Raw genomic sequence first — 23,049 nt, forward strand, 5'->3', positions numbered from 1 at the left:
CTGTACAGATATCAACAATAAAATGTTGTCCTCTAGATGTCCTCTAACAAAAGAAATAATTAATTACAAATATACAATATCACACTGATCACATCCTAGTGGGACTGAAAATATTTAGTAAGAGAAAGTAGATATACTGATTATATCACAGCTGTGCAATTTCAGATATAAACATGTGAATACACAGTATGATCTGTAATTATGAGAATTCTTTGTAAGGCTTACCTGCCAACACCAGTAAGGGGAGATGGAGAAGAATTCTCATGATGAGTTTCTCTCTGCAATGTGTCTCAGAGTTGTTGCACTGTTCACTGTTAACTGAGTGTCAGATTTATACTTACACTCTGTCATACCCCCTCCCCTCATCACTGGCTTAATTCAGTTACTTAATTCAGTTCATACACAGGCACGCACACTCACACGGCCACACACGGCCACACACACACACACACACACACACTTCATACTCATTTGCATGACCTACTTGACTTTTTAATGATACCATTGTTATATGAACATTACAGAATGATACCAAAATGTGTGAAGGTAAACATAAGGCCAGATATGGATGATGTGCACGAGGGCGTAGGTTTGGTCTCAACATTAGTAGGGCCACAACCCCCCCCCCACAGGACTGTGTACATTGCAAAATGTCTAATGCAAAACCAATGAATAGGGAGGGTGTGACCACTGCAAAAAAAAACAAAAAAAAAAACAAAAACAGATAGCCTAACACTAACTTTAATGCTGATGCCTCCCTATAATTCCAAACTATAATTCATAATTAGGATCTCATCTGAAACCCTGAAGATGCACCTGTTTCCTCATCAGCCTGCTCTACTTCTCTCGCCTGCTGCTGCCTTTCCTGCATACAAACTAATTCATTAATGGTGACATCTTCATGGGATTTCTAAACTGAGATTCAACTCACAATTTGATATACCCATCCATTTTATGTTTACTCCTGCTAGCAACCTGAATGCGAGCCTACAGACGACAGAAACCAGGGTTAGCTTGCTAGTTAACGCTACCTAACATAGTTAACTAACATGTTGACATTATTTTCCACAGTGGAAAGGCTGGTGACGTTAGGTAGCTAGAAGGTTTTCATTTTAAATCAACGTGGCTACTGCCTAGTTAGTTTACTACCTTTTACTTACACTCAGGGTGGTGAAAAAGCTCCTGATGTCCCTTCTCTTTTTTGGCGGCATGATATCTACAAAGTAAAAAACGTGTTGGCATGGACAAAATTACGTTATGTGTGCTGTGCAGTGCAGGAAATAGAGGAAAGGGAGTAAGTCATCTGAAAGTCATCTGAATTTTCGCCCATGCTTGAGGTATGGACTGACAGCCCTGATAACATACCGTTGTCAGCACACTAATCAACTCTTGCCTCCTCCGTGTCTGGCAGTAAGTATGATATTTGCACATGACGTGAGCCTTCTGATAGCCCCCTCCCTTTCAGCCAAACAAATGCTAGCATGCCTAAATTGGTCATCTTGGAGACATAACCTCTGGGAGGGCACATCAGAATTATCTAATATGACTTCACTCCAAAGACAACGCGAACAAATTCGCTCATATATTGCTAGGGACAATTCTGTCCTCCCAAAATATTGGTAGGGACATGTCCCTACTGTCCATATGCAAACCTAAGCCCTATCATGTGCATCTGAAGACGTTCTCGGCACGCAACTGATCCAGAAATATTTCACCCCAGGACGTTCAGTGAATGAGAAGAGACAGCAAGCCAGTTGGAGACAGACTTCAAACAGTCAACAATTTATTAGAATATATTCATAAAACGACAAGTAGGTACAGCACTCTTCACTCTGTGAACCACAAGTGTAAATTACTGACTGCGGAGGAAATTACTGACAAGAGGAGACCCCTTATTCCCTGAACTCCCCCTGCCTTCTCACGTTGCTGCCTTATTTGGTGTTGACTAAATGCATGGCCTTAGTCTGATCCCACGAGAGGGCATGGATATCTCCATATATGTATGGAAAAAAGGAGGGAAAATACACACACACACACACACACACACACAATATGTATTCATCATTGAGCAGTGCTAACTGGTACAGGACTATGACATTTCACCTCTCCATACTGGTGCTCTTTGTTCCAGTGCTGAGGAAGGAGTTGGCTGTTAGGGAAATGTGAAGCATGATAATTAACGATAAAACCCTGTGCTCTGTACATTGGCAGCTGTCCACCTTGATATAGCAGCACAAAGATATTGATTTTTACAGTGGCAGTTGAAAGGAGTTGATTCATTCCAGGTATTCAAAATGAATGAATTTGCATTATGTGACTAACGCTAAGTCACATGTTAAGCCACACCAGTTCTAATATAACTTCATTTCAGTTTTGTGATGTCCATGAATGAAACATTTAAGAATGGGATGAAAATATTTTGGTTCATGGCTTTTTCAGTGTTTTAAGAGAAAATTACACAATCATATCTATTACACAAGACATGATAAATATAACGTATAATATTATACATCTTACACAAGATATAAATTACTCAACATCTTGTATAAAATAATAAAATATAACAAAAAAGGAAAAGTAACAGTATCATTAATTTCATAGTAACTGAAACAATTAATCAATCCTGTATAATTTGTATGTACTTTCATTGAATACAGACAAAGTTTATGGAATACAAAAACTTTAAACGAATTCCATTCCATTTAAATACAAACAGAAGCGTACTCTTATGTTTTGAATGTATATGTTGTACATACAGCATTTCTTGTACAACCATATTAGTCACACATTGAAGTGCAATTTTCATTATGGATCATGTTGTCTTTGATATCAGACAACATGAAATTGAGATAATTCTGCTCTGAAACAAAAGTAGAACAAAGGCGCTGAAAGGGCTTATATTCAAAGGCTTAGGTTTGCATATGGATGGTAGGGACGTGTCCCTACCAATATTTTGGGAGGACAGAATTGTGCCTAGCAATATTCGAGCGAACTAATTTGTGTTATCTTTGGAGTGAAGGCATATTATTTAATTCTAATTCCAATGTACCTTTGGTTGTTGTGTCCCTACCAATGTTTAGACCAAACCTATGCCCTTGCTTATATTTAACTAGTAAGATAAGCTGAGAGTTCAATTTTCATTTACAGCAGCATGGGGGGGGGGGGGGGGGGGCAGAAGGGTGAATTAATTGTACAATGAAAACTGGGTAGTAACAGCAGTCACAATGACTAACAGCAACTACAATGACAGTAGTACAATGAAATGCTATGCTATGCTCTAGAAGCGCATCAGTTTTATGATTGAAAGAGGTGAATTAACACCGTCATTTGATGAAGGTGCAGGGGTTTCTTTCAAAATGAAGATGGACCATAAATTCAATCTCCTGGTAGAGAGACTAATCTGGAGAATATTTTCACTGCTGTGTGACCATAGTTGGTCATTTGTAAATTTGCGATTTTTAATAAGTCACAACAGACCTGTACATATAGACTTGTCAGTAAAGAATTTCATTCTATTGCTGAATATGAAGTATAAAACAATGAATTAAAAGAAAAAAATGTATCTATTATTTGCTCTGTTGTTACATAAACTGTTTACCGGATAGTCATAATCTGATATCTGTGTCCCAAGCTGGGCTACCTTCAACCCAACAGGCTAAGTAAAATTTTAAAGAATCAAACTCACACCCCGGAGAAATAAGCATTCAAAATGATATGTAGAACATTAGAGATGAGAAACTAATACACTGCAATTTGTCTATGGCTAAAATATAGTTTACTTTTCAGTAGCTTTCTTAGGGTAGAGAAATATCATGTCACACTGGTCTATATAAACTGAAGAGCTTACCTGGATTCCAGTACCCTTGTGCTTCACAGTGTGGCGCTGTGGAATGCCTTAAAAAGAGAAGAAGACTCAGAAAATGAATGATCATTATAAATTTCAGTCTGATACTGCACAAACAAAAGTTCTGTTTGTATGTATAGTAGTGGGGTACAATGCAGAAACCTCTCCTACCTGGGCTCAAGGCAGTCTCCTCTGCTGTGGAAAACCACCACATCTGTGTTTCTAAATCATGGATGATGGACAAATGCCAAACGTTTTCACTGGTGTGCTGAGAAAAAACAAGATCATGGTCACTAACACTGAAGATGTAAACTCAGTAAACAGTACTGCTTTGAAAATACATTTATCTACAATTACAAACATTTGGAATTAGCCCCCTTGCTAAATGCATATCAAACACTTCAGATCTGCACTGACTACACTTTATTTACAGATTTCATGAAAACTGCACTCATAAGGAATCTGTTCCAGGAAGTTTTATCACTGATGAAGGATGGAGTACCTGAACTCCACTACCTGAAACCCATCCTCTACAGGTCGGCCTGGAAGGTAACCTAGGCCCCCTGTAGCTCTCCCGCCTCCTACAGAAGATGCAACAGCAAAAGTTCTGCAAAGGTTAGTGTTAATTGCATGCACAGTGCATTCAAGTATCAAGTACAAGTATTCAGACCCCTTCACTTTTTCACATTTTGTTATGTTGCAGCTAAAATTGTTTGAATTCATTTTTTCCCTCATCAGTCTACACTCAATACCCCCATGATGACAAAATTAAAACAGGATTTTAGAAATTTTTGCAAATTTATTAATAATAAAAAAATTGAAATATCACTGAATCATTCCTGAATGCACTGTATTACCATCTGTAAGCAGAAGTAATTTAATCATTCCAAATGATTCAGAACAACCTTTTCACGAAGGCTGTCAATAAAATCAGGGATGTAGTTGCATTCATTGTATATGTATATTCTATAGCTACAATAGAGTTTTTTATTTGTATATTCTATTGCTCCAAAATAATTCACATAATCTGACACTACTGGTTTCCTCCAGGCATCATAAGAAAGTGTTCTTAATTGCAAATAGGTCTATATTCACTCATACTTTCAGGAGAGTGAATAATGATGAAATTTTTCAAACTGTGTTCATATGTTTGGTAATTACCACAAATACAAATCATTTGTCATCATACCTGGCAAAGCACAAGGCCCTCATAGATGGGGTGTAGCTTTATGCAATACAGAGAGCACAGGGGCTTTTCAACCTTCTTTTCATCACGGCTCGGATGTCGCCCGGCTTAACAAGGTCCACACCAGATGCTGGAGAACCAGCGCTATCTGGTGACAAGTTGGCTACTGGAACAAACCACTCGTGGACGAGAGCAGAGAACCTGGACTTGATGGAATGCTACTACAACCACAAGCACAACGAAAGAGGCTATATGCAGCGCATGTGGGAGCTATGGATGTGTAGAAGGCCGACGTCCAAGCTAACTGCAAAACAACTGGTAACACAGCGCTTCAACATAGTCAAGAAGAAGCTACTCTCACAACTGGAGATCGGTGGGCTGAAAACAACATGTGATGACCACCCCAACGAACCTGTGCAGCAACATCAACCTCGACCTGAATGCCCAGCTTGGGACACCAAGCCAACCCTGCCTGAACCTGAACCACATACCTTAGCTGCTGATATCAGAAGGAAGATCATGGACAAGACTACCTCACCTACCTGGCAGCATGGTGGCAGATCTCAACGCAGCATTATGTACGATCTCAACCACCACCATCACTGAAACCAATGATCTGGTATACTCCACAGCAAGTGATGCTGGAAATTCTTGGCTACAAGATCAGCAAGGCAAACAACAGGCAGCTCCCGCCTTGGAGGCTGGAAGCCAAGATAAAAACAGTATGGAAGGATGTGAGTAAGCTGTCTCAAATACAGACTGGTGTGAAGATCAAGGACAGAAGCCGGATCATGAAGAAATACAATGGGATGTCCATAACTGAGGCCCTGGAGACTGCTAAGCAAAGGCTCACATCATTGGCTGCCAGACTAAGGAGATACACCAGAAAAGCAGAGGCCAAAAGGATAAATGTCCTGTTCACCAGGGAACCATCCAAGGTGTACTCCCAGATGCAGGGCAGCAACATCAGTGGGTCAGCTCCACCAAGGGAAGAAACTGAGCAGTACTGGAAGAACATATAGGAGAAAGAGGCATCACAAAACACCAATGCCCAATGCCTTGCATAACTACGAGCAGAGCATCACAGCCTCTCAGAACAGGAACAGGAACAGTTACTATTACAATGAAGGACATCCAACAGCGTGTCACCAGAATGAAGAACTGGACAGCACCCGACCCTGACATGATCCACACCTGCTGGCTGAACCTGACAGCACTGCATGAATGCCTAGCAGTACAAATGAACCAGCTACTGACAACAGGGTCCTACCCTGACTGGATGACGCAAGGCAGGACGGTACTAATCCTGAAAGACCCTATCAAGGGAAGAGCAGCATCAAACTACCGGTCTATAATCTGCCTTTGCACAACATGGGAGCTTCTGTCAGGAATCATAGCCTCCAGGTTGAGTGGACACCTGGCCTAATATATGGACATGGCTCAGAAGGGGATTGGGAACAACACCAGAGGCTCAAAACACCAGTTACTGGTGGACAGAGCAGTTGCCCAAGACTCAAAGTCCATATGCACCAACCTGAGCACAGTCTGGATCGACTACAAGAAAGCCTACGATTCAATGCCGCATACATGGATCCTGGAATGCCTGGAGCTGAACAAGGCCAACAGGACAATAAGGATCTTCGTCAGGAACTCAATGGGACTGTGGAAAACAACAATAGAAGCTAACTCAACACCAATGGCACAAGTTGCCATCAAGTGTGGAATATAACTAGGTGAAGTGCTATCCCACCTGCTGTTCTGTATAGGCCTGAACCCCCTCAGCCAGCTCATCAAAAAGAGCATCAAAAAGATATGGGTACAGGTTCAGAAATGGAACCACCATCAGGCACCTCCTCTACATGGATGACATCAAGCTATACACCAAGAATGAGCGAGACATCGACTCACTGACCCACCTCATGAGGATCTACGAGGATCTGGAGAAGTTTAGGCATATGATAGTAAAGAGAGGGAAGATGATCAAGACTGAAGGGGTGACACTACCACAGTCACGTGGGAACCGCGATGAAGAAGTAAGGAGGACAGCAACAGCTAAATACATTCAGAGAGTTAGACAGGTCCTGAAGAGCCAGCTCAATGGGAAGAACAAAATCAAAGCCATCAACACTTATGCAATACCGGTCATTAGATATCCAGCCGGCATAGTGGGCTGGCCAGGAGGAAGAGATGTAAGGTGCTGATATCAAGACCCAGAATCTGCTCACAATGCATGGAGGATTCCACCCAAAGTCAAGTACTCAGAGACTGTACACCAAACGGAAAGAAGGGAGTTAGGGCTTAGTGAGTCTCAAGGCCAATGTCCTGGATGAAGCATGAAGCATTCACAGCTCCCAAGGATGAACTGCTAAGAGAATATCTCTGGCAGCAGCAGACAGAGCCAGTGGTTAAAGTGGACGAAGCCAAAGTGGACAGTGCCATGGTAAGACAAGCCCCTCCATGGGATGTACCATGGGCAGATAGCGAAGGTGGCTGACAAGTCCTACCAGTAGCTGGATAAGGGCCCACTGAAGAATAGCACGAGGAACTGATCATAGCAGCACAAAAGCAGGCACTGAGCACCATGTCAATAGAAGCAGGGGTGGACCATACCCGGCAGGACCCAAGGTGCAGACTGTGCAAAGAGGCCCCCGAGATGATCCAACACATAGTGGCTGGGTGCAAAATGCAAGCAGGAACAGCATACATCGAGCAGCACAACCAAGTTGCTGGGATAGTGTACAGAAACATCTGCTCTAAGTACAGATTGGAGCTTCATAAGTCTACAGTAAATGGGGAACACCTCAAAAGGTGGCTGAGAAAGATCCTGTGGGACTTCAAGATCCAGACAGACAAGCAAGTCCTGGCAAACCAACCAGACATCGTGGTGGTGTATAAGGACCAGAAGACGGCAGTGGTAATAGATATACCAGTTCCGAATGACAGTAACATCAAGAAGAAGGAATATGAGAAGCTGGAGAAATATCATGGATTGAAGGAGGAACTACAGTGGATGTGAAGCGTAAGAGCCAAAGTCATCCCAGTAGTGGTGGGTGCCCTCGGAGCTGTGACACCAATGTTGGGAGAGTGGCTCCAACAGATCCCGGGAACAACATTGGAGCTCCCAGATAATTAATTTTTAATATATAATTTTTTTTAAATTAATTTTTAGAATATTTGTACGAAATAAATATTCATAACCCACTATTTGTGCTTGGCCTTGCTACCGTATTCAGATTCGGCTCCACCCCTAGTATGTACAGTACGTATACAATGCCACAGGGCCATCTTTGTAAGCGTCAGTAACAATTATCCAGTTTCCAGCGCTGCTTAGTTGTACACCTTTGTCTTCATCTGCATCTTCATCACTGAATGAAAAGTCAGTGTCACTGCTCATCAAGACTGTTCAGAAGATAGCTATAGCTCCGAATATTTCACCCTGAAAAAGGAGGAGTTTATAGCAAAACAACAGACAGACTGTGTAACAGAGCGGAACTTGACTTGCAGCGCCCGAAGGTGTGATAATATTTATTTATTATAAAGGTAGATATAACCTCCCCAACCAACCGATGCCAATCTCCCTTCAAAAAAAAAGACAGGTCCCAGGCAAACTTGACTTAGCCCCTGATCTTTTCAGTAGCTAGAAACACCCCTGGTTCACTCTGTGCCATTACTGTAATTCCCACTGTCTCTACTCCAGCTTTTAATGTCACTAACACGCTGACCCAAAGTCTTCATTTTCTCTGCTTCATTTAAGATATTTTTCAATGTCTGCTGTGCTGAGACAAAGTGCTTTGTATTCTTTTTTTTTTATTCTTTGCATATCATCCGCATTTTGTGTCTGAAGAAACTGATTTGTGTTTCACCTTTTTCCTAGTAAGGCCACTCACAGTCATATTAGATTTAACCATGTGGTGGCCATGTTTAATTTAACATTACCATTGTCAGATATGGAAATGGTGTAGGTGAGACAGGAGCCATTTATTTAAAGTGAAGACTCACAAATCTGCTTTCCTTTTGACAATGCAAGAAAAATGCAAGTGCATTTGAACTGCTTCCAGTTCCTGAATGGTTTTCCAACACGCACCCACACATAAAGAGTGCACACTGTTTAAAAAAAACACGTCTGTTTAGTACAATTTGATTTGTTAAAGCAGACGTCCAAATGCAATCCTTAGGTAGGTTTATCAAACATAGAACCAAAGGTGTTTGGGGACTTCTATATTTTTATACAATTCTTTATTACAAAATAATTTTATTTACAAAAAATGTTAACATAAACAGAGCAACACCAAAAGAACTTTATTTTCAGTTTTCTGAGTCTCTGATTTCTGAGTACTGATACATATTTTAAAATGTACGTTCATGTTCATATAAAACTCTTGTAAATCCTTGGTCACAGTATTTATCCATGAGAACAATCACTTCAAGTTTAAATTGAACTGTTTACACAATTGGTATAGTTGCTCTTCTTGTCCATTTGAGAGCACAGTAGAGTCAAGACTGCAAGACTGCTAAACTAAACGCTCAAGGGTAAAAGCATTCACCTCTTAATATGCTGCAGCGGCCCAGCTGAGCTACAACTGGTAAGTTTGCGGTTTGTGGGAAGCTATGAATTCCAGGTCCTGTGTTCCAGGAAGATGTTAATCTGTCAGATGCTTCAGACAGTTATGGACACTGTACGGCCACTTGCTGAGAAGTAAGTGCTTGAACAGGAACCAAATATGTTTTGTCGCCAAATATGTTTTGTCAAGTTCCAGTCTGTATCAATGCCTCTTTCACAAGTCCAAAATCTGTTTCAACGCTTGCAGTCAAAGTAAGAGAATGTTGTGGCTACTTTACCTCGAATGAAGATTTGAGATGCTCAAACAGAGATGGAAATAGGGAATAAGAATTCAGATCCACTTCAGACAGAACTAGGAACAACTGAAGACACATAGATGTTCTAACATGACGAAATGGAAGTTTAGAGGCAAAGGAGCAGCAGAATACCACAGGAGAGAGAGAGGTGGATACATGGATCAAATCACAGAGGAAGGGAAACAATCCCTATAAAATGCTTCTAATATTGTTGACTCCATATATGGCCTTTTGCTCTCTTGTAAGTCGCTTTGGATAAAAGCTTCTGCCAAATGAATAAATGTAAATGTAAAATCTATATTTATAAACACAGAGACATTATACACAAGTAATTTTAAATACTTTAAAATAAATCATGTACTGTTTTAATTGTGTACATCTATTTTCCAAAGGTTTTATTGTTCTGGAGAGAAAAAAAAAGTTAAACAAGTTTTTGTCTATCAATTGAATGCATGACTTTAGCATTTCAGCAAGAAACAGGTTAAAAAGGTCCAATTTTAGTCGGATTATTTTGACATTACATTGATCATGCATCCACATTTAACCACACTGTTGAACAAATCCAAATGGATTATTGAATATAATTATTGAATATTGAATATATGCATTTCCATTTGAAGTGTTAAGGGTCAATGAATAAAACAACCGGATTATTTGCCATTAATTTATCATATCCTTATAACGTACACTTTTAAACCATTTCCTATTTAAATTTTACTTAAACTCTGCTGTCCTGGAAGAGTTTCAGCTTTGTATCTGGATGCTATGCTATACAATACAAATACCATCCTTTTCCTTTGCATTAAAAAAAAAATATATTTTTCCTTTTATGAAAGTACGTTCTAGGGTATGATATTTACAGCCACTTAGCCACGACGAAGCACGTGAGTAAATATGTATATTTTCAAATACATTTGAAAGATCGAACTGAAACACCTGTAACCCCAAAAACAAGCCAGGGGTGTATTATTCAATGATTAGCAGAATCCGAGGCTTTCTGTGCTCGCCCATGAAAGAACCTCCTTTAATTCTACCTTCTCTATTTTAGCATCTTTGTAGCAGTTGCTGTAGGTATAACATTCTCATTCAGCAGAAGTCCTCAGAACAGACTGCCTTTTTGGGTACCGTAAATGTTGTGATAATGTCTCATAGCTTTGGGACACAGGAACCATTCGAAAAATTTTTAGTCGAAAACCTCCTCCCTTTGGCTGTGTGGTGTAGTGCAGCACACAGCTACAAAACCTCAGCTGGACTCTCACTACTGACTCTTAAGGGGAAGAACCTGTATTGGAGTGGCTGACTGATATCTTAAAAATGATTCTATTTCATGTATTGGCTCTCATGTCCTTTGTTAGGATAGTTTGCACAGGTAAGGTATACTGCTGTCTGGTTTTATGCAGATAATGAAATTGTGTACCGAAATGAGTGTATAGTGTCAGAGTCATTTTCGAGTAGTCCTACAGTTAACCATCACTGAGAAACAGCTATTGTTACAATGAATCAACAAAATATACTTTGTGGAAGTTATGAGTTTTAATACTTCGTTCTTTTATAAAACTATTATTTAAAAAATGAAAGTAGCCAAATATCTCAACAGACTAAGAGGCAAACTGTTACTTTTGGTTTCGTTTTTGCGTAAGAAAAAAAAATTACCCAATCTGGTAATTTCACAGACCAGCGTCAAGCCACCAACAATAAGGAGGAGCCTACTTACCGGTCACGGTTTTTAAAGCGAAATACGTCTAAATAAAAGTTCTCACTTATATGCGATAATACAATAAAAAATCTTCAAATATGACTTTTGCCACAAATACATCATATTTACAATGTACAACAATGTAATATACGTTAAATCTGATTCATTCAGACCTTTTTACACCATTTAATATGGCCTAATAGGGACACAAGCGCTATACAAGGCGGAAGATACACATGCAGTGCGTTGTAACGAAATGTGTCGAACTGAAAGCTTTGACATGTTGCTTGGATGTTGCTACAGTCCATCTTGGCACATACATATTTTGCCATAGCAATAAAAAAGAAAGTATTCTAAAGAAAGGGGATTCCATGTATTCTGGAGGACTCCTTCTAATCAAAACAGGTGAGTCTGAACTCAGAGCTTCGGCTTACCAGGTGTTTCTGGGGTTTTACTGCAGCCCAATTGGCTGTATAAGCACAATTGTCCAGCCGTGATTTCTTCCCCTCTCAGTTTCAAGGCTGTGGCCACTGAGTCTGTACTTTGTCGGAATTTCTCTTTCTTTCGGGTTCTCTGTTTTCAGGTATGCTGTTAATTTAATGTCCCTGGTTAATGCCTGATAGCACTGAAGTTTGTTTTGTAAGTTGTTCACTTTCTCAGTTTTAAGTGTATTTGTTTTTCAAATCAAGATCTGCTGTTTTCATTATTGTTCTGGCAGTTTTTGTCGGTTGGCTGTGAGGCTCTTTGATTTTGATTTGGCTCTGTTCAACCACCCTCAGAGTCAGTTGGCCCAGGGGTCCTTGTCTTGGGAGAGCTGGTTGCTAAGTAGGGCTTTGTGTTTCAGAGAGAACTGGTCTATGTGGTATAAGCAGCACATCCTTTTTAAAAATTTGGACCTGCAGGTGGAATAGGCCCAGTTCTGCCCTGCAGGAAATGTTAGGTGCATTTCCATGAATGTGCAAGATGGTTTTTAGACAATTCCAGTTCAAACTAGGCAATTCAAATTCAAACATTTCTGTTGGGGTTTTGTCTCAGTTTTTAATTTGGGGGTAGAAAGGGGGCCCCATACTTTACTCCCATTTAATAATATAGACGTTCTGATTGAATTATGGTAGGGCAGTGCTGAAGACTGAAATATTGGCTCATTTTACTCAGAAGTAATGAGTGATGGTATAATGTAATGCAATACATTTTTCAGATTGACTGTGAGTAGCCATTTCTGTCAGTCCTGCTCTAAGAGTGACAGGCCCAGCTGTAAATCCCTATTCTGTGGGAGACAGCTGACAGCTGAATTTCAGTATCATGGCAAGTGAAGCTCTTATTACCAATTTTATTACCACATTTGCTTTCATTGTAGATTGATTTGATGATATCATATGTGTGACACCCTACACCACTTTGAAGAAGTTTAAATAACATTCCTTCATGCAAATGAAGGTGGGGTGTAAATGTGATGTGAAGGTGGATGTTTTGGTAGAAAGCCAATTTGAATTTTATCTATGTGGTGCCTATTAAGCCAACACAAGAGTCTGTTTTTTTTCCTTGTGATTTGATATGAAATTATGACTATATCAATAAACAATTTATTTATGATTGTGCTCTATTTATGATGAAAATCAAGTTTATTCCTTGTTATAGAATCTGTTAAGATTCTGATCTTTAAAGATTATTATTATAGTATGTTATTAAAATCTAAAATAGGCTCACCCAAGTGGTCGCTACATTGCTTTTGTTTAGTTTTTCTACTATAAAACATGAGTAGCATGATTATAATTATTTCATTTTTTTATCTGCCCAAACCAGGAGGATCTCACTCACTGTGGTTCTTTATCACAATAACATCAGGACCATCACCATTTCCAGAGTTGGTCATCGTAGAGATGGTGGATGATTTTCCAGTGGGTTACTATGACAATTCAGCAAAAAGGATGATTGCATGGAAAAACTGGCAGAAAGAGGAGACCGATGTGCAATATGCAGAGATTAGGCAAAAGGCAATCATTCTTGTCACTAACAGAATGAAAAAAAGACTTGAACTGATGAGAGAGCACTATAATCACAGTGATGGTAAGTCCTCTTACACGGATGGATGGACACTGGGAAAACTGATGTGAATCTATGTTCACCTCTCATGAAAATTTTAATTGGAATGATAACTGTACATAAGAGGAAATTGGCCAAATTCCCCAAAACTCTGAGGTGATGTAAAATTATTTGAAGTTACAAAGTAGGGTATTTCAATCGTCTCTGAGAGACGGCTCTGTTGTGAAGCATTCCATCCTCCCTTGTTTTAGTTTTCTAATTCCTAAGACCCTTCTCCTAAGAGAAGTTTGCAATGGCTTGCAAATCATTTTCCAAAATATATTCATACAGAAAATGTTTCAAGCTAGGTATTGACAATTTATACATCCAGATAGATAATTATCTGTGTGGAGACAGGTAATAATGTGTTCCACATCATGTTCCATACACTTAGCATGAAGTGAAATTAATTCATCCTCTCCCAAAGTGCATTATTTTTTACAAATCTCATACTGTAGTGAATTTAAGTTGGTATTATGTCATAAATACTTCACAGGTTTTGTTTGATGAGATGGCCACAACCCCAGTAACTTTGTGGTTTCTCTGTTACAGGTCTCTTTACATATCAGAGAATAGTCGGATGTGAGCTGGATGCAGATGACACAGAAAGGTTTAAAAGGATAGACGCTTACAATGGAAACGACATATTTGAATTTAACAGTGATACCAGGGACTGGCACACTTTCAATCCAGACATAGAGGAAAAATTCAGCGTCTTGGAATCACAGATTGATCTTTTGTCCCAAGCTTTTTACCAACCTTGGTGCATATCGACGCTGAAAAGCCATCTGCACCAGCTGAATAGTTTACTGAACCGAAAGGGTAAGGCGTACATAAACATATTCAGCCATTCGCACACCTCTTACATTTATGAGCTCTTATGAAGCAGTTTCTCTCCTGCAGTGCATCCTAGAGTCAGAGTGATCCATAAAGAGGACAGAGACTCTGGGGGGATGGAGGTGATCTGCCTGGCGACCGGCTTCTACCCTCGACACATCAGCCTAACCCTGCAGAGGAACAGCCAGCCTGTCCCAGACCAGGAGCTGACCAGGGGGGAACCCCTGCCCAACGGAGACGGGACGTACCAGCTGAGGAGAAGCCTGAGTGTCAGTGCTGAGGAGCTGAGAGAGAGACACCTCTACACCTGTACTGTCACACACAGCAGTGTGCACAACAAACTGGATGTGAGCGGGGGTGAGAGAGAGATGAGAGGTTGTCCGTGTGGACAGCACAAACACATGCATCTGATGAAAGCACAATAGTCAAGTGCACATTGAAAGAGGAGGCACCGGTGCCATTGTGGTAGTTTCTTATAGATTTCAGATCAAGATTTTAGAAATGCAGCAGCTTGTTGGAGGTGAACAGAAGGTGTGAGCATGTACTGATCAATCAGGATGTAGATACTTTCTCTTAAAATTGTTTGTCTCAGTCAGTAAAGCAATGGAATTCTAGCAACAACTGACAAGAGTGACTAAGATAGTCACTTGCCACTTACTTGAAAAAAAAAGAAAAGGGGGGGGGGGGGGGGGGGAATCATATTTGAGAATTTAAAAAACCTGTCATGAGTTTTGGGAGATTGCAGCCTCTACAATGCAGGTGAGCTGCTTCTAAAACTTATCTTCTGAATACCAGGGGAGATCATTCAGAGCTTTATACGCTTCTCGTATTCCCTTAGCAGCCTGATTAGCAGATATGAGCCTTCTTGGTCTGCCTGAACTATATTCATATTATGTGTAGCTTCCATTGCTTTAGAATTTAAGTGAAGACTGTTGTATATATTGGTGTAGGCATTCATACAATAGGATTTACAATAGGAGATTGATAAAATCCATGCCAGGTAGCCAATGTCCTTTTTTTCTTAATTTTCATCACGTTTGGTTGGTGATTACATTTCTTTTACATTTTTCAGTTTTGATGCATTTCTTTGCATGCATGTCTTTCTTGGCTTACCGTCATTTTCAACCAAAGGCCGCTGTTATAGCTCATTGCCCAAGGCTTTCTGTCAGATCTTAGGTGGTGTAAAAAAGGCCAGCTGTGTTACCACTGTTTGTAACACTGTTGCACCACAAATATTCACAACCACATCCTAAATTTCTCAACCCTACTCCTGGAGCCCCCCTGTCCTGCATATCTTCTATCCTTGCTCCAAACACACCTGATTGAAATTAGTGTGATGCTCTTGATTAAATCAGGTGTGCTCAGCTAATCAAAAGTGCCACTGACGAGTTCAGTCAGGTAGGTAGAGCAGGGAAAGATGGAGAACGTGCAGAGCAGGGGGGCCCCAGGACCAGGATTGAGAATCAGTGTACCAATCAGCCTCTAACACTGAGCAAATCGCCTGCAATATCACAATATTAGCTGCAGTGTTGCTGCTACTGGTATTATTGCAAACTGCACTGACAGCATTTTGCATGGGAAGAACTGGTCCCTGTGCCTTCAAATAAAACAAATGATTTGTTTTTATTGGAGAAATTCAGAGCTGAACCTTCATGTTAAACTTGTCAGGGCTCAGGCACGGACTCAGACGTGGACCACAAGCACTCAGATTCCAGGTGTTTATTAGCAGAATCATCAGACAAGAAGGCAATGGTAAAACAGGCAGGGTCAAAAACAGGCAGGCAGATCAGACAATCGGGGCAGAACAGCAGGCAGAGACGAAGAGCAGGCGAGGCAAAAAAAAAAAACAGAAAATCCAAAGAGAAACACAGGTGGGACCGAGACAGGCAAAAACACTGTAACAAACTGGCAAACAAGACAGAGACAGCAGGGTAGATATAGGGCTGGGGTGATGAGGTGATGGGAAGCAGGTGCGCAGGCAGGCAGGTGGAGATGATCACAGTAATCAGGTGGGCGGAGACAGGGCGGAGAGCGGGGCAGGGCTGGAACACAAGGAAAAACGACAAACAAAAGCACATGGACCATAATGACAGATGGGGAGAACATAAACACAACAGCTAGGGAGCCGGAGTACTGACAAAACTGTTTTCATCTGTGTCTCTACAGAGTTCCAGTCGAGTCGGAACAAGCTGGTCCAGTATGGAGTATCATTTGGGCTTCTGACTGCGCTTGTACTCACCATATTTGGCCTCTGCATCCGGAACAAAAGACATTCTGGTCTGTCTCAGATGTGCAGCACACAGCAGTAGGAGGTAAATATTCACTCTCTCCGGTCTGAGTTCAGTGTTTGCTGCAGATCTAAAGCCTTCAGGTTTCTCAGTAACTTTTGCTTTTTTCCTCAGAGTGGAATGATGAGCCTTCAGGTGATTCAGGGCCACTTGTTACAGAGCCAGAGGTATTTGAAGCCATGGAGTGTCTCTAAACATCATTAAACTTTTGCGCATATGCTAAAACCGGTGTGATGAGAACACTAGATTGGAAAAATTCTAGCTAACTTTAGCTTTGAGGAAACAGCGATTTAACATTAAAAAATACAGTAAATACTAACTGAAAACTATGAGAAGCTTAATAACGCTAATGAAAACATAGGGAACCATGTAACATAACACGCGCGCTACATAGAATAAAAATAAGTTATGTGCTAAAGGGTTAACTAAACTTTGAGCAACTTTGTTATTCTGAATACTCAGATTAAAATTTTGCACAAAGTTGCACTTTAAATGTCATTTTGAATGTCTGAATGGTGCTGACCAATCAAAAATGCTCCTAAAAGTTCTGTGTGTGAAAAAGTTCAAATAAAAAGTAGCAGTATTGCATAACTGAGTCATGTTGTGGGCTATGTATTTCTTCCTTTAGTGGAGTAGAATATTTGTTTCACAGTTTGAGCATGATGTTTTTTAGATGGCTAGGGTAAGCAAAGTGCATCCAGACAAATGTATTATTAACAGCTTAGTTGTTTAAGACAGGGAAAAAGACGGTGTCGGATTGGTATTGGTATCGGCAGATACTCAAGGTTGCGGTATCGGTATCGGTATTGGACATGAATAAGTAGTATCAAGCCATCCTTAGTCTTAACATTCAGGCAGTTGAATCAACATTAGTTCAGGTATGCAATATTTACAGTAGTTATGTACTGTACTTAAGTAGTGCTAATTTATGCAGAAACAGCTCAAAACTATAGATGTATATACACACTGAGTGGCCATTTTATTATGTGCACCTTCATAAGAGCAAGTTTTGTCCTCAGAACAGCCTGAATTTGTCAGGGCGTTGACTCAAAGTGTCGAAAGTGCAGCACAGGAACGCTGGCCCATGCCAAATCCAGTGCGTCCCATAGTTGTTGCTAATTGGCTGGTGGTGGATCTGTACTCTGAATAGCTCGTTCCATCTCATCCTACAGATGCTTGATTGGACTGAGATCTGGTGACTGGGGAGGCTGCTGCAGTAAGCTGGATTCACAGTCATGTTCCCAAAAAGAACATCACGGAACGTATAATGAGCTGTGTATTCTGACATGCCTATTTGGGCACCGTGGTTGTACTCAGCTGTCGGTTGATGGACTTCAGCCAGGTCTGTTACTCTGCACAAGCTGTGCCAGCCTCCATCGGCCACCTTCATCAATGCTCTGTTTCTGACCACAGTACCATCATTGGCTGGATGTTTTTGGGTGGTGAACATTCTCAATACACCTGTGACACTGTTGTGCATGAAAACCCGTAGGGTTGCTGTTGCTGATATATTCATACCAGCGTGTCTGGTGCCCACTGTCATGTCATGCACAAAGAAACACACACACACATACATATATAAAAAATATATATATATATATATATATATATATATATAATGCACTGTTGCTGAAAATTGTCTATGCTTGCCTGTTATTTATTAAATGAAGAAAGTGATAGCTCTGCTTACAAATCACCTCCTGCTATACTATCAGTATTTCTGGTGGCATCTTCATTAGCCAAGACTTTCAACAAAGACCATCTGACCTTTGACCTTAGTCTTCATTGTGGTGTTTGGTCAGACTCAGCTTCCTGGGGGGGCGGCGCAAGATGGCGGCCAGTATAGACATAAGTTTAGTGCGTTGAACTATTTTGGAGTTTCTGACCTGATAATGACATGGAAAAAATCACCCTGGTGATCTGTAGCCTACAGGTGTTTAATGAGAGGTAGCATCAGTATAATATTGGAATAATTATTGACCTTATGCTTATACGGTTATCGAGAAGCTACCGATTTAGCATCTACATAGGCTAGCATAGTTTGTTTAATACGGAGCCTGACCATTAACGATAACTGGTTTAGTAGTCTTTTAATTATGGATGATCCCGAGAATAGAACAAAACATAGAGAAATGTCACAGTCAAAAATAATGCCGGAGGCGTGAATGTTGGAGCTCTTCAGGGACCCAAACCTACTGTAGCCAACAACAGTAAGGAAGAGAAGACCCAGGATAGAGTAGAAACAGAACACACCTATGCACGAGGTAGTTGTGATGATATCATGGACACTCAGTCTGAACCAGTGCCCCTGTATGATGAAGTGGCAACTGACCTTGATTCTCCAGTTAAACCAAAACCCAAGCGAGCTAGAGGAGACATACACTATATGGACAAAGTATTTGGACACCTGACCATTACACCAACAAGGACATTGCATTCAAATACATATACTTTAATATGGAGTTGGTCCCCCTTTTGCATCTATAACAGCTTCCACTCTTCTTGGAAGGCTTTCCACAAGATTTTGTAGTGTTTCTGTGGGAATTTGTGCCCATTCATTCTGTAGAGCATTTATGAGGTCGGGCACTGATGTTGGACGAGAAGGCCTGGCTCATAATCTCCGTTCCAGTTCATCCCAAAGGTGCTCGATGGGGTTGAGGTCAGGGCTCTGTGCGGGCCAGTCAAGTTCTTCCACACCGAACTCATCAAACCATGTCTTTATAGTCCTTGCTTTATGCACTGGGGCACAGTCATGTTGGAATAGAAAAGGGCCTTCCCCAAACTGTTACCACAAAGTTGGAAGCATAGCATTGTTCAAAATGTCTTGGTATGCTGAAGCATTAAGATTGCCCTTTTCTGCTGATTGCCATATTCTTACAGGTCAATGATAATTTAAAAAAAAAATAAAAATTGAATGTTTTGCGTTCGAAAGCCAATAATTCACTTTATAAGAAATATAGGCTATATTTTTTCCTAGTTTATTTTTTTAAATATATTTTTATATGGAAAAAAAGACAAAAGTCAACCACATTATTCAATATGAGGCTTAAGAGTTTATATTTTTATAGATATTTCTTGTACTTTTATGTTTAGGTAAAATAACAAAAACTATGAAAATGTATAGTTGATTTATGACAACTTAAAATAGCATAGTTCCCTCTTGTGGATTGTTAAACTATTGCAATCTAAAACCAGGGTCATTTTTCTGAAAATGTTAAACACACTTATACTTCATCTGTATCAATTTCTGTTATGTTACTGAGTTTATGTTCAATTAATGTAAGGGGTATTCGTTACACAGTAAAGCGTAAAGCCATCTTTCTGTACTGTAAATGGTTCAATTCAGATTTTTATTCCTTACAGGAAACTCATGCTTATATATATATTACTGTATGACAATAAACTTCAGATTAAAATAAAGAATTTAATGAACAAATACTGGACTAGAGCACATACAACAAAATCATATGCAAAATTCTGGGAGTTGATGAAGTTTGAAGTCAGACAAGCAGCTACGAGGAGGGGTAAAGAAATTGCACTTATGAAAAGAATAAGGGAAGGTAATCTGATTAAAGAAATAATTAATCTTACAGCTTTAGATAACCTTACTGAAGAAGAAAATCTAAATGTTTTTCTCTCCAACTAGAGCTGGAACAAATATATGAAGAAAAAGCAAAAGGAGCTTTTATTTGCTCAAGGTGTAGATGGTTCGAAGAAGGAGAAAAAAATACAAAATTCTTCCACAGGTTAGAGAAGAAGAATGCAGAATTTTCCTATCCCCATAAGCTTTGTGTAGATAGTGTGGAGAGCCAAAATCAAAATGACATATCTAAGTGTGTTTCAGACTTTTATCGAAAGCTTTATATTAGTAATGCCTGTCGTACTAATGACTTATCTGCCTTTTTAGATCTGATTAAACATAACAGGAAACGAATTGATGGAGATTTTAAAAAGGATTGTGATAAGCCTATAGAGAAGACTGAAATTATTAAACGTATAAATAAATTGAAAATGAATAAGTCCCCAGGTAATGATGGCCTCAGTGGCGAATTTTATAAATTTTTTCAAGAGAACATAGCTGACTTTCTTTTGCATGTATTTAAAGAGACAGTAGAGCGGGGAACACTTCCAGTTTCTATGACACAGTGTCTTTTACACTAATACCAAAACCCAGTAAGGATCACATGGTGATAGATAATTGGAGGCCAATCACATTGCTGAACAATGATGGAAAGCTCTTTGCCTCTGTATTTGCAGAGCGATTGAAGTCAGGTCTTGATCAGATCATTGATTCCTCACAATCAGACTTTATGAGGGGCAGACATATATGCAATAACATTAGATTATACTGGACCTAATTCACTATAATGATTTTATTTTAGAAAATAGTTACATTATTTTGTGGATTTTTACAAAGCTTTCGATAGTGTTGAACACACTTTTATGTTGTAGACATTAAACTTTTTTGGTTTTGGTGAATGTTTTCAGAAAACAATCAAGGTTCTTTATAATAACTGCAACAGTTCTATTAAACTGGGTCAAGGGACGTCACAGAGATTTGACATAAATCGTGGAATTAAACAAGGATGCCCAATTTCTCCATTTTTATTGTTGCTTGTCACACAGATCATGGCTATTCACATTAACACACATCCATTTAAAGGTATTCAGGCTAGGAATAAAGAAATTAAATGCTCACAGCTTGCCAATGACACAGCTATCTTTTTAAGGGACCAGTATGAAATTAAGAAAGCTATAGAATGTATTAAAGCTTTTTCCCATGTATCTGGACTATGTGTCATGTGATGTCACAACGATATATGCTATACCTGTTAAAGAGACTGTCACTTAGATTTGTAAAGATCAGAAGAAAGGGTCGGATTTAAAATTTCTACCTTTTGTTAAAAAAATTAGGGAGAAATTTGATATGTGGCTTTTAAGAGATCTGTCCTTGGGTGACTATATTATCTAAAACGGAAGGGTTATCTAGATTAGTGTATACCTCCCTTGCCTTAGATGTACCTACACATATAATTAAACAGGTTGATGCCAAGTTATATAGGTTTATCTGGAGGAATAAACCTCATTATTTAAGAAAATACATTTTATACTGTTGTCAAAACAACCTGGTTTCATCGGATATACGTACCTCTGACCACTTTTTTGCAGAGCCACAAATACAGTACGTACTCTCAGGTACACTCTGCCGCAGTTTCAAAAAACAAATGTCCACTGGGGGTGCTAAAGAGAAGCTCAGACTTTAACGTAATATTACAATCATTTTGCCATTGAAATGGACTGTAGTTGACTTTATGATGTTTTTTAAATGAAGTTACATTGTCTTGAAGCTGTCAATTGTCAGTGTTATTTTAATGATAAATGCAGAATCATTTGGGAGTGCTCATGATGCCTGTCGGTTCGTGAGTGTGCAAAGCAGCTAATGCCACCTCTCACATAGCATCACGTATAGTTGTGGCTATTCTCGTACAATTTGGTGGATAAAGTAGATTGTGTACTTGCTGGCTACCAAGTAGAGGTTCCCATAACCTTTGGGCTCGACATATCGGGGAACGGGAGCAACAGCCTACTGATTCATTCGCCTAGGTGATTTAGCAAACTAGCTACCTTCAATTACGTATCCTGTTAATCACCACTTCTTTCAGTTCGCTTGTTATCTAACTAAATAAAAGTCTGCGTTTTGCTGTTGGTTGTCGCTTGCTACAAAGCTCAGGTTGCCGTTGCCTTTGTGTGGAGAACGAGATGATTGCTGGCGGGCCTGACATCGTAACATACCCGAGGTGTCAGCTGAGGTGGTAGGCCTGCGTAGCTTCAGGGACATTATGTAGCTTTTGGTGTACTTTAATTTACATACCAAGTAGAACATAGCTATGTATCGCAATAACGATATTCCCACTTACTTTGCTTGCTAGCTAGCTAGATAAATAAAGCAGTCGGTGTGTTTCTGTTGGTTGTCACGATGTGCTGGCGACAAAGCTCAAGTTGTCGTAGCTGATCGGTCTGCATTCGCTGCCATCATGGCCAGATGTGTAAGCTGAGCTACTAGTGATAGCTGGCTAGTGAACTGGCTAGAAAACGAGGTAATGTTATATATTCGCAAAAACACATTTAACAAATCACCAATTATGAGTGCATCCATATGTGCAAACAAATGCGAAATATATTGCATTACTTTCTATGTATTTTACTAGGGGTGTAACAATTCACCGATTCGAATCGGAAACCGGTTTTAGCGTTAAAG

At 39.8% G+C, this 23,049-nt stretch overlaps 1 protein-coding gene across 1 annotated transcript; it reads left to right on the top strand.

Annotated features, from left to right (window-relative positions):
- Positions 1-11,200: 11,200 nt before the first annotated feature.
- On the top strand, positions 11,201-17,028 carry LOC118769979 (major histocompatibility complex class I-related gene protein-like). Its single transcript, XM_036517415.1, has 6 exons — positions 11,201-11,256; positions 13,387-13,650; positions 14,218-14,487; positions 14,569-14,859; positions 16,669-16,814; positions 16,905-17,028. Exons 1-5 carry the CDS (start codon positions 11,202-11,204, stop codon positions 16,809-16,811), a joined length of 1,023 nt encoding a protein of 340 aa, XP_036373308.1. The 5' UTR covers position 11,201; the 3' UTR covers positions 16,812-16,814; positions 16,905-17,028.
- The last annotated feature ends 6,021 nt before the right edge of the window (positions 17,029-23,049 follow it).

The sequence above is a fragment of the Megalops cyprinoides genome, chromosome 22 (genome assembly GCF_013368585.1).
Source record: "Megalops cyprinoides isolate fMegCyp1 chromosome 22, fMegCyp1.pri, whole genome shotgun sequence".
Lineage (NCBI taxonomy): Eukaryota > Metazoa > Chordata > Actinopteri > Elopiformes > Megalopidae > Megalops > Megalops cyprinoides.